This window comes from Cuculus canorus, chromosome 7 (assembly GCF_017976375.1).
Source record: "Cuculus canorus isolate bCucCan1 chromosome 7, bCucCan1.pri, whole genome shotgun sequence".
NCBI lineage: Eukaryota > Metazoa > Chordata > Aves > Cuculiformes > Cuculidae > Cuculus > Cuculus canorus.
Genome location: NC_071407.1, coordinates 4,919,453 through 4,931,540, shown reverse-complemented (window position 1 = coordinate 4,931,540; position 12,088 = coordinate 4,919,453). Strand labels below are relative to the sequence as shown.

Below are 12,088 nucleotides of genomic sequence, written 5' to 3'. Positions count from 1 at the left end.
ATACTGAGCACAATACTTGGATGGAGCCTGTTACAAATGGGTGACAGCTACAGACTTGCCCCAACAGGCTCTTCACTTCTTGAGTTTCAAACAAGTTATTGCTGCATTCTTCCCAATAAATACTTTTACAGGGGACAGGTCTCAGTCCTATCCTGCTCTTCTAGGAGTCAGTAGCAAACTCTCCTCTGGTAGGAGGACTTATAGCAGGACTTAAAACTGAAAGATCACAGTCTTGCAAAAAAATATTTCACCACTTAATCCATTTTTCATTGTACATTCACTCTGAGAGAAACAAAAAATAACTGGCTGAAATAATGTTTCATTTCCCTAAGTCACATTTCCCTCTTAGTCCATCCCAGCTGACAGTGAGACTATGACACCAGAGAAAGTTTTGTTTTCAGTTCAAGTACTTCAGTGCAGTGATGATTATTAATTTCACATCTCTGATGTGGGTGACTGTGGCAGGTAGCACTGGCACGATGCAAAGGGCTAGAAGATGAACAGAAGAAGCGATGGGAGCTACAAGATAAAAAGAGATTGTTGTTTTCCCCAGAGCAGACTGGTCCATGAGGAGAACAAGATGTGTTCTGCAGCGACCACCATGCAATTGAATCCTTAATACAGCCACGTAACAAGAAAAATAAAGTCAGCCAGCTAAGTTACTCTTCAACTAAAAATACTATGTGCCCCCCTAAGACATGAAAAGGCTACTGAAGTACATGCGGGGAGTTAGTGGAATACATGCAATGGTTATGCATCACAGAGGCCGTTGTTGGTGACGAGAAACATTATACTAATGTAAATGCCTCTACTGAACTGTCATTTTAAAGTATTTTGATCAGCCTGCTGAAGTTTTCCAGTAATACTTAGTGCAAGTAACACACTAGAGAATATTTAACTAAATAAGAAAGGTAATAGCTAAAGATGATGTGCTAGGAAATACAGACAGTAACCAACCCTGTACTTGAAGAATGCAATTTATACACATAAGCCATATTTGTATAAGCACCTGCAAGACTTCACAAATCCCTTTGTGGCAATAAGGAAGCTTTAATTGGTTATTTTTTCAAATTACTTGCTACAACTTGCTCTTCTTATTCTCCACCCCTACATCCTCTTAACATTCCTCCCTTCCCTATTGATGTCCAAATTGACAGAAGGATGGTTTCCAAACCACTGCTGAGAAGTTAATGCTTTGTGATTACGCTGCCATAGCAACTGAACTTCTGCTAAGAGTTCTGACAACTTCAGACACTCTTTAGTTGTCTTTATATGTTGTCTTTCCCAATGACAGATATTCCCCTCAACAAATTAAATCTTTTGAGACGGGAAGGAGGACGAAAAAAAAAAAAATCACAAAAATCCTGTTAGAAAGATTTTTATACGAAGCAATTTACGTTCATTCTTTGGAAGTATATTTATTCCAGATTTTTTCACCCTGTGTGGTATTCTAGGCAATCACACATATTTCTCATTGGGGAAGGACAGCCTAAATTAAATTCAATCTATGCTGCTACCCAGGTACATAGAAAACCTGTCTGAAGCATTTACCCATATTGTGAGTTATTATTAAACTTTTCATTTCCCCATTTTTATGCAAACAAAGCCCACATGGGGGGGAGGGGAAATCAGTGTTGTAAGTTAACTGATAAAACACGTTTCTCAGCAAAAAGGCAGGGCAACCGGAAACAAGCTCTAACCTTAATTCTATGTGACAAATCTCCTCCAGAAGTGATCAACAGAGCCAACAAACTCCATTAATAGTTATTTGATATAAAGAACAATATTGTTCCTCCATACATCAGCAATCAGTTGCAAGCAGAAACTGCCCAAGCTCTGTGCCATTCTCCTCTCTTCCTGGCAGTTGAAAGCTTCTGAGCTGCACTCACTTTATGTGAACGATAGCCTTTTAAAAAACCTTCTGGTGTACAAAAACAAAAGTACAAGTACCCTATGCTGATCTCACCGGGAAGCTCTTCAGTCACGTCTCAGTCACACATCCCACCCCCCAGAAGAAAGGCATGATCCCTTCCAGTTCAGATCTCGTTTCACAGGAAGGAGTTTACCTTCTTATAATAATTCTTCAGTCCAAGTCCATTTCCTCCTCAACCCGGCGGGCAGAGTCCCTCCGCCTCTGTTCAAATTTGGAGCGCAACCACATGCGACGTGCCGACGGCTTCTGTTCGCAGGGAAGCGGCTCACAGAGCAGTGCCTGTGGCTGCACCAGTCCCTCCTCCTCCGCTCAAGCTCACGTAGGCTCCTACACACCCCCACCCAAACAAGCAAATAACCCTCCTTGCACATTCAAGCCTCTCGGCCAACCATTCTGAACAAGGAAAAGAGGGAAGAATCCCAGCCCAGGCAGGGGCAGGGTCATTCCTCATCATTTGTGTGTCACTATTCGATGTTGACACAAATTAGGACTTTTCCCTTGGGGAGAGGCATCTGCCGAGTATGAAATCAGCGCTCTCTTTCTCTGGAAGTTATGAAATATTACTTCCACGGCTTCTGAAGAATTTATATAGCCTCCTGGGGGTTAATCTAGTTTTGTCAGGAACACTTAGTTACACCGAGGCTGCATTTTAGTGCAACTCAATCAGCGCAGGCAGAGTGCTGGAGCTAATTCCCACACAGCTCTGTGGATCCCTTTATCCTTTGCACATTCTGGCTGAGAATATCTGATGAATTTACAGTTGGCCCTGTGCACTGGCTGTGTCTGATCTCTCAACAGGTACTTTCCGTAATCAAACCAATTCCACACGATGTACCTGTCTAAGAGGGCAAATGATTGCAGCATGTGCTTCTGTTTTTTCTTACTACTTACCTGGGACACCCGGGCAGCAAGTTCACATCTTCTCAATTATCATAACAACAGTAAAACTAGACCCAAATAAAGCAAATCCAAGAACTATCAAAGCACGCACTAAACTCCTTCTCATTCGCTGTGTAGCCTTTTCCCCTGCATTTTTACTGAGCTACTGGTTGAGTCTAAAGTCTTTCCCGAGCCTATAAGACAACCGCACCTGTAGATGCGTAGTGCTATGAAAACAGAATGGTAATACAGCCTTCAGGGATATGACTTTATCACAACTTTAACCAACCACCAACCCCAACTGAATCCATCATCAGTCTTTGTTCAATTCATCAATTGCTTCATTTATCAAAATGCTTAAAATTTTACATCACCTCAACCTGTACTACCAGTTAAAATCCAGTAAATCCAGCGTTAAAATCCAGTAAATGACACATTTTGTGACACTTCCTGCATAACTACTATGTAAACAGCCTTGCTAAATATTTCATTCAGCAGAAGAATATATGTTAGCCTTTCAATTAACGTTTCTGAGTGGAACTGAAATAAATCTCTGTTTGTTTTAAGAGGTTCTCTACATGGCTGCTCAATCGAGAAAGTGTACTGGTATGAGAACATAGGACCAGGCTTATGAACGTACTGATGTGCCTAACTAACTCCATACTGCGTGGATCTCTGCAGAGAAGGGTGATGTTTCCATATGAGCTCTGAGCCTAAATCTCCTTAAAATAAACACGTACGCTACAGAGTTCCACTGCAAGTCAATCAAATGAAGCATCTGAATGCTAACCCTCACATAAGCAAAGTTGTTTGCATGGTTAAGTGGTGGCAGAAGACACATCTTGAACAACATAAACAGGCACTGTTCAAATAAATCGCTTACAGTTGTTGCAATGTTGCTACTGTATTTTATTATTATTTATTTACTTAGAACAGACTCATTCACATGTAAAGAATCAGCAGGAACTTCTCAGAACCCCTCACAACACAGGTTTTTAAATTTAGCTCTGAAAACAATACTTCAAGAAACCTCTGGCTCATATTCTTTGCCTCTTACAAAGATGGTTACAGTTTCCTTGCACAACCACATCAACTTTTGCTGCTTGGTTCCCCTTCCCCCCTGCCCCTGTAATTATTATTTCTAACTTTAGAAGTCAAGGTTTCTCAGAATGGACATCTTTCAGAGTTAGTCGCAGCACAGATGAGACACCTTAAAATTCTGGCACTTTAAAGTAACATCTACAAGTACTAAACCTCCTTTACATTAAATACCACATCTTAAATTACTATTCCTCTTTAAAAACAGGGGAAACTGCTATAAATTACAATATCAAAACCACTTTTAGAACTTGACCTTGCAGGCTGAAGTCAAGAGAACCTTCTGGTGCCCTGGCATTTCTCTTTCCAGGTCCATCTGTTGAAATGGCTTTACGCCACTGATTACAAGGTGGGGTGTAAGTCTCAACAGCGCACAGCAAAGCACACATAGGGCAGGCAGCAGTCCATCAGCACAGGAACTCGAGCTATACACAGCCAGGAGAAATCACACACTGGCTTTTTATTTACAAATGACGATTAAGCAACTAGTATTATAAAAATAAATGCACAGAGTAGCGAGATGGTTGAAGGATTTGACCGTAGATGTATACATCTTGATCTCTAGATCATGAGGTCAAATCCTGTTCACATCAGTAACAGCAAAAAAAAGGTGAAAATTATAAACACTTAATCTTATTCTCAAGCTTTTTGTATGATTTCATGCCAATTATCTGCCTGCTTCTGCCCTGATGTCTTCTTTCCGCAGAACTAAAAGAATACTACTGAGAAGTTTTGGAAAACACTTTGGATAAGCAGAGATTAATTACATGGATAGAGGCATTAATTACATGGATACAGGCATTTTCTGAAGTCAATGGAAAGCTATTCATGGATTTAACGTATTTTTAATTAAGCCCTGGAGTAATAGTTATGTTGTGTATAATAACCACATTAGATAAAAAAATATTTAGACCAGCATCTTTTAAATAGCTAAATATATGCTGAAGTTTACTTAGATTTGTGGAGTTATGTGTCTACACAATAATTCACAAGATTGGGATCAAATGAACACCTTTCAACAGGCAAACCATGTAAACAATAGCTTAATGGAAAGTCTGTGTGAAAAACCTCGCTCTCACTACGCTGTTATTGCCTGATAAAAATGTTTTTTTCACCAGAGTTAATGGAAAATGATTAATTTTTCATAAACAAAGACAGCTTTCTCCTGGAGAAACCCAAGGAAGAACACTGATCTCTGCTACCTTGACAACATTATCCTGAAACACTCAAGTATTAAACTTTCTGGTATGCTCAGAAAAGTTGCAGTATCTATTTTACATTGGATACTCATCACATTCATGTGTTGGCACGCACTCATCTATCATCTGTGACTCTTGCAGGAAAATATGCACCAAATAATACACGTGAAAAATCTGAGCTGGCTGATATGCACATGGTATTTTCATGGCCACTGAAAGTTGTTAGATGTATGGTGTAGAAAAAAGAGTATTCTTCCGTAGCATGTGGATATTAGAAAAATAAGTGCTGTTTTTCTAGTAACGCACCTCTAAACTCTGAAAAGTGATCACCTCTACAGAATGCCTGGAGGAAGTCTATCTCCTCCAGGGCTGATGATCAAGATTTGACCTCAAACCCTGGCCTTTCTGGAAGGCTTTGCTGAGGGTGTTTATCAGGTGCACAGCACGGCTGCTTCTGAAATGAGGACTTTTAGGTCTCTCAAGTTGTCTCTCTTGCTGGCTCCTCATTGGACAAGACTTAAAGACTGAGTTTTGAAAAATAAGCAGGAGTTACAAGCCTGCAATGTTGCAAAGAATCTCACTTTCTCTTCAAATACGAAGGTAATCTAACTGGAAAAATAAGATACCACCAGTCTCCATGGACCTAAACCTAAGTTTCATGCTTTTTTTTTCCCTTCAGTTTTTCGTTCTTTCTATACTGTTCCAGATGTAATAAGTAGAAAACAAAGCAGCACTACAACGGCATTCTGGTAATTGCTTCTGAACCATTAGAGGGTACTTCCCTTCAATGTCTTCTAATCACTTTTTTCGGATGAAGATGACAAAATAGCATACTCTGCTCCTGACATCACAAATTATTTTATTGACAAATCATAAAATGGTTTGGGTTGGAAGGGACCTTAAAGATCATCCGGTTCCAGCCCCCCTGCAGCAGGGATACCTTCCACTAGTTCAGGTTGCTCAAAACCTCATCCAACCTGTCCTCGAACACCTCCAGGGATGGGGCAGCCATGACTTCTCTGGGCAACCTGTGCTAATGCCTCACCAATCTCACAGGAAAAAAAATTCTTCCTAATATCTAATGCAAATCTCTCCTCTTTCAGCTTAAAACCATTCCCTCTTGTCCCCATCCCTGCACTCCCTGATAAAGACCCTCCCCCCCAGCTTTCCTGTAAGCATCCTTTCAGTACTGGAAGCTGCTTTAAGGTCTCTGCGGAGCCTTTTCTCCTCCAGGCTGAAAAGCCCCAACCCTCTCAGCCTGTCCTTGTATGGTAGGTTCTCCAGCCCTCAGAACATCTTCATGGCCTTCTCTGGATTCGCTTTAACAAATCTATGTCCTTCCTGTGCTGAGGACTCCAGAACTGAATGCAGGACTCCAGGTGAGGTCTCGTGAGAGCAGAGTAGAGGGGTAGAATCCCCTCTCTCAACCTGCTGGTCACACTTCTTTTGACGCAGCCCAGGATATGTTTGGCTTTCTGGGCTGCAAGTGCAGGTTTCTGTCTCATGAAAGATACTTATGACACCACGTCTACCTAGAGAGTCCCTATACCTGTGCTACTTCATACCAAGAATGTGGCTTCCTTCCCAAGAGAGACAGGAGGACAGAGACAACTTACAGCATATAAATCATCAAAAATACTCAAATTTGCCGAAGAAATGTTGCCAAAGAAAACAAAGAGGGAAGACAGTAATCCTCCCGTGAGAATCTCAAGGTTCACCTAAATTAAAACTTCAGGTGTACTGAAAAGTTGTGGGTGATTTCCTGTACAGGATGAGGAAATTGTTAATTGTCCTGCCTCGAATGTCTGCAGCCCTCCCCGAACTGTGGCATCCTGTTCTGTGAATTATCTTCTGCGGCCCCGAGGCTGCTTCCGATCTCTCATCTCTGTTATTACCAGAGGATTTATGTCATGCTCTGACCCCATCCTTTAGAGCACCTTTTCTGCCCAAAGGGGACATATGTGATGACATATGAGTTTCTCATCCTAAGTTTTGACTTGTTAGTTCCTTTAGTCTAATTTAGAGGCATTAGTACTTCCTCCTTGGAACTGTGCATCGCTGATACTGTAAAAGGTGTAAGAGACAAGAAACTAGCCCACGATTCTGATAAATTGCTTTCCTTATTGAATGTTAGCTGCTCACCTGCATCTTCTAATGTCTGTCATGCATCTGCATTCCTAGATGATACCAAGAGAACTCATCATGGACTATTCAGACTGCTAATGTACACCGCAATGCAGTTAAACCGATGTCTGAACAGCCTCCCTGACTACACAGTACTAACTTTTTTGGTGGAAGTCTCTAAGGACTTGCCCAATCTACAGCTTTTAGCCAGCAGTTTGCCTGCAAATATCATTTAAACAGATCCGGAAAAAGTCGCACAATGTGAATAATTCAACTTCTACAGGCTTTAAAGGAGTTTGGTCTTAGTTATATGTTGAGAACTGCTGCTGCCCTCTGCTGTATTTTTATGGCTTGTACCTCTGATAACCAATGAAAGCCACAAATATTCAAACAAAATTTCTAGTCTTGCCCAGAACTCAGCATGCTTAATATTTCCATGTGTTGTTAAGATCACTCTTTCGTGTTCATCACTGTATTCTGATTCCGCGGGTGCTCAAACAATAGAGAAATCTTTATCTTTTTAATCTGATTTTGACTTTCAGAACAGGTGGATCCTTGTAAGAGGTTTGACATGTTTCATTGCTTCAACAAAATGTTGTCGCTTCTGATCATAAATAGCGACCAGAACAATAAGAACTATGGAGTGAGAAACCAAACCAAGGTTATGCCCAGGACACAGTGTCCTCTGATAGCCTGAACTTTATCTTAGATTATGATGGACAGTTCAATTGAACTCATCTTTTCTTACTCTCATCATATTCAATTCAAGTATACACCTCATGATCCTCTAAAAAACTTAGGTTTCTTTCTTACTAATGCTGGCACAAGTGACATGAGAGCAACTTTGGTACAGTCATATCCACTAAACAACAGGCTCCAAATAAGAATACATCATTTCTTCCTGGTTCTCTACAGACTCCAATAATCTTAATTATTTTCATCCCCGTGCCTCTGAATAGCTTGTATTTCTTGTAGGTTAGAGCATCTACCATGTGCATCTAAAATAATTTTAGAATTATTTTATGCTTCCCAATCTCAGGAATCCAATTACTTCCCTCCAGCAGTGCTTCCTGCACTGGAATGCAACTATAGTGTCAGCAGTGCATAGTATTAAACTGAAAGGCTCCTTAATAGACAGGAATAGATAAGCAGATGGTAGCAGACCACTAGATCAAAGCCAGAGACACAGCCTTCGTACTCAAGGGAAAACTCAGTCTGTTCTCACTAATTATCTGTGTGGGTCTCCGAGGTAGCAGACAGACATTGCAAAGGAGGCAGACTAACTGCCTGGCTAATTAAAAAATCGTCCTTTCTTCTCATAGTTGCAGTGACAAACGCACCAGTTGCCCACAAGCATTCAGAGCCCCTCATCTGGTGGCTGCCATCCAGGTTATATTGTGGATAGTGAACCAGAGAAACCTCACAATTAAACCCAGAAATTGTTGCCACTTAATGTCAAACCCTAAACTTTTCAGATGAGGCCTGACACGGTCTTGTATCTATAACAGTTGGGACACAAAGAAGAGAACCTGCAATACACTTTCACTAGCAAATTCCAGTTGCTTTTATTTCTGTAAGCTTTCAAGTTCATTTTCTATTATTCACTGTAAAGCATTCAGTACATTCAGTTTCTTCTTCACAAAATACACCTGTAACTGAACTTCTTTGTATTCCCTTATTTATTCCACAAACTTTATTACATAAAGACTTTTTTCGCAGGAAAAGCGGACTATTAAAAATCACTAAACCTGGAGAGAAGCCATATAGCCCAGCTCCAGACCTGAGCTCGAAGCTCAAGTTCCTTCCATTGACCAGAGTTTGCTACAAGGGAAAGCTGCTAACGGTTTTGCTTCTCACATCTCAACGACAGCATGACAGGAAGGTCCTCTGCACTTTTGTCCCTTAAACATTTCAGTGATGACATAGAGGGATCCATACATAGTTCATGGATTCCAGCTTAAAGGGGACTGATCACAGCCGTGAGAGATGGAGGTCAGTACTGGTAACAAAAGATACACATCTCTAGAAAGATCTGGCCAGTTTCAATGAGACGATGAGGACTCCAACTAAGAGTCAATGAAAGAGACGGTTCAGATGTTTTTTTGCCTTCTTGTTTCTAAACACATAATTTACCTCTCCAGCACATTTCTCCCTCTCACCTTCTCAGCATCATTTGTACCATTTGAGAAGAGGAATCTCATGTTTCAGTTTTGACAAACTTAAGGTTGCCAAGAGTGATTCCAATACTAAAATCACCTCTACGAATGTACCAAATCTGACACAGATTACACAGCAAAATAGACTTTGTGCAACATTATTGAAAGAGAAACACAGAAACCACATATCCATAGAAATTAGTGCAATTAATTCTCTATCACATAGCTTTCTTAACGACTGCAAAGTTAAAACACCAAAAATATTTCTGAAATTTAGTAAATTTGCTCTAAAATCAGCAGAAAAGACTTTCCAATGAGAATTTTTTGTATTCTCTGTAGTTGCATGAGGAAATAATGGGACATGACCTGATTCTTAAACTCTGGTTTACAAACCACCTACCTCTAAGACCTTCCCAGTAATGAACTGGTGACATGCTTCACATTTGACTCCAAAAAGAACTTGATAGTCCTTTTCACAATAAGGAGCACCATCTCTGAAAGAGAAAATCCACAAATTACAAACCATCTTTTAATAAACAGGTTACAGCATGACTTACATTCTTCCCTTGTCTTTAGTCTGGAACTCCTAAACACAGCAACAGGCAAACAGGAGAGAATCAAGGGAGATATTTTGTAGCAGAAGAAAAAAAAAATCATATTCTCATCAGTGCCTCTTAGAATTATTCCTGAAGTTACCATCAAGAAAAGGTATCCAGTCCAAATCATTGAAGTAAATCTCATTCTTTAGAACAGTCCGTCTATGCCTACAGGTGGTGCATTTCTGGGGAATCGGTGGAACTATATCCATGGAAATGAAAGGAGATCGCAGCATTGTTCACTCCAGCAAAAAGGTCTTTGGTAGTTTGCAAGAGTATAATTACTTTTAAGTATGAGGTTATGTAGTTTTTTAGCACGAACAAGGAACATACAGCAAAAGTAGAAACACAAGTCAAGTTAGGAGTAACTCAGGCACTGAACTTCTTTTGAGAAATGACAGACTCCACTTGTTAAATATTATACACCCCTTAGAGACAGGTTTGTAAAAGAGACATTGCTTCCCTATTTTTTTCTCTTTGTTATATGCTTGAAGGGTGGAAGAGAGACTATAACTCATCCCCTCCATTTTATCATTACACCACTTTTCCCCATTCTCTTCCTTTACACTTCTTTCCAGTCAAAACTCTCTTCCTTAGTTTCATAATGATACGGAGATAAAAGCACAGTGTCAGGTCAATCACCTCAGCATGTTCACTCTGTTCTCCAGCAAAGGCAAGCAATGGACAGGTTCTTACTTCTGTCCTCAAAAATCATATGTTGGAAAGCAAAATGCCCCCAAGCTTTACTTTGCTAACACAGAAAACTCATGCAGGTATTCACCTAATCCTTTGTGGGAACATGGAGTTATACCCCTTTCCTTGTTGGTATTAAGAAGAGACTATTATCAGTAAACACCACCTTTCACTCGCACTTTTCAGTTTACACCTCTTTCCCAGCTCAGCTGTCACTGGGAACAAAGATTTTGGTGTATATGGCAAGGCGGTCAAAGCTGGACTTTGAAAGGTGAACTTTGCTGCAAGATCTTCTCCAATGACAGCAAGAACTCATGTCAAGAGTGCAGAAGAGTTGCAGAGGTCACTTACTTGCTGATGTATTCCCCAGTGAGGACCTTCCCGCAGGCCTTGCACTTAAAGCACCCCAAGTGCCACTGCTTGTCCAGAGCTAGCAATGCTTGTCCATTTTTTATGTCTCTCCCACAGCCAGCGCAATCTGCAAATAAACAAAGAAATGCATCTGTTGTCGGTTCCTTGGCTCATTAATCCTCATTAATCACCCACCAGCTGCCAAATGAGGGAATTACACAGCAATGTAAAGCTCCGTCTTCCTTTCCCTAGACACTTCTGGGGTCCTGTACGAAGGTTCATGTTCAGCAGAAGAGGGAAAAGTACCTCTTCTGATTTTCATGCTGTTTATGATTCAAAGACCGCCGGCAAGCTCTGTACAAACTTCAGGTTTTTCTAGGAATGAACTATATAAATTATCAGTCAGAAAACTTCCTCTCTCTTAAAGCAATCATCGTGGTTTTTTTCTCCTTTTGCTTTTAGCAAGATCTTGACTGCTTAGATGAAGCTAAGCCTCACCAAGATGCTGCAGTTTCCCGTTGGGTGGCAGCAAAGCCCACCGTGTCCCTCCAGCTCAGGGGCGGTGGCACTGCTCAGCCAGGAGCAGGGGCAGAGACCATCTATCAAACGGGGAGATAGACCTTCTATCAGGGAGGGTCCAAGGCAAGGGTGACAGCAGTGTGACCGCAGAGAAGACAGAGCATATTGTTTTCTACCTGCAGGTGCGGGAAACCGTAGTTCTCATGGTCTGTAATTGGCAAGAGGACTCTTGCTCGGGGATTTTGGCAGTCAACAGTCACTCTTTGCTGCGATTCTGAAAGGCTCTCTGATGGCAGAATATGAACCTGAAGCCAGGAGCACGGAATGCCCTCCATCCCAAGGATGCCACAATGTCTTATGTCACACCAGGAATCTTGGGCTCAGCCCCAAGCTCCCATTCCTCTCCATTCAAATATAAAATACTCAAAAAAGATTTTCTGGTAAGGGGCAATTCAGCCCACGGTAAGATCTGAAGAGACTGATGCGGCAGACAGCGCTGAACCGCAAGGGTTGTGCTACAGCTTCTATACCAGCCTCTGG

General features: G+C 41.1%; 1 protein-coding gene across 10 annotated transcripts in view; it reads right to left on the bottom strand.

The window, feature by feature from the left end:
* ABLIM1 (actin binding LIM protein 1) overlaps window positions 1–12,088 on the bottom strand; it is a 202,737-nt gene that overhangs the window by 62,886 nt on the left and 127,763 nt on the right. For all 10 annotated transcript variants that reach the window (XM_054071490.1, XM_054071488.1, XM_054071486.1 and 7 more), the window contains exons 5-6: window positions 11,030–11,156; window positions 9,790–9,883 (exon numbers count right to left, since the gene is read on the bottom strand). In XM_054071490.1, the coding sequence (XP_053927465.1) occupies window positions 9,790–9,883; window positions 11,030–11,156 (221 nt within the window). The remainder of the gene's footprint in view (window positions 1–9,789; window positions 9,884–11,029; window positions 11,157–12,088) is intronic.